This window comes from Acanthisitta chloris, unplaced genomic scaffold, assembly GCF_000695815.1.
Source record: "Acanthisitta chloris isolate BGI_N310 unplaced genomic scaffold, ASM69581v1 scaffold8128, whole genome shotgun sequence".
In the NCBI taxonomy this organism is placed as follows: Eukaryota; Metazoa; Chordata; class Aves; order Passeriformes; family Acanthisittidae; genus Acanthisitta; species Acanthisitta chloris.
In genome coordinates this window covers 1-201 of record NW_008687507.1, presented here as the reverse complement: position 1 = coordinate 201, position 201 = coordinate 1, and the positions used below count along the sequence as shown (strand labels likewise).

General features: G+C 60.7%; 1 protein-coding gene across 1 annotated transcript in view; it reads right to left on the bottom strand.

The window, feature by feature from the left end:
• U2AF2 (U2 small nuclear RNA auxiliary factor 2) overlaps window positions 1-75 on the bottom strand; it is a gene marked incomplete at both ends in the record, with an annotated part of 2750 nt that extends 2675 nt beyond the window's left edge. The window contains one exon of the mRNA XM_009080618.1: window positions 31-75. Within this exon, the coding sequence (XP_009078866.1) occupies window positions 31-75 (45 nt within the window). The remainder of the gene's footprint in view (window positions 1-30) is intronic.
• Between the last annotated feature and the right edge of the window lie 126 nt (window positions 76-201).

Genomic DNA, 201 nt, shown 5'->3' with positions numbered 1-201 from the left:
CCCCCCAGATCTCCTGGGACCCCCCCAGACCTCAGTGATGCTGAAGGGAATGTTCCCCATGTAAAGCCTCCTCACCTGCACTCCCTGAGTCCCTCGAAACCCCCCCAAAACCCCTTCATGACCCCTCAATTACACCCTCAAGACTCCCTGAGCCCCCCCCAGACCTCAGTGATGCTGCGGGGGATGCTCCCCATGTAGAGC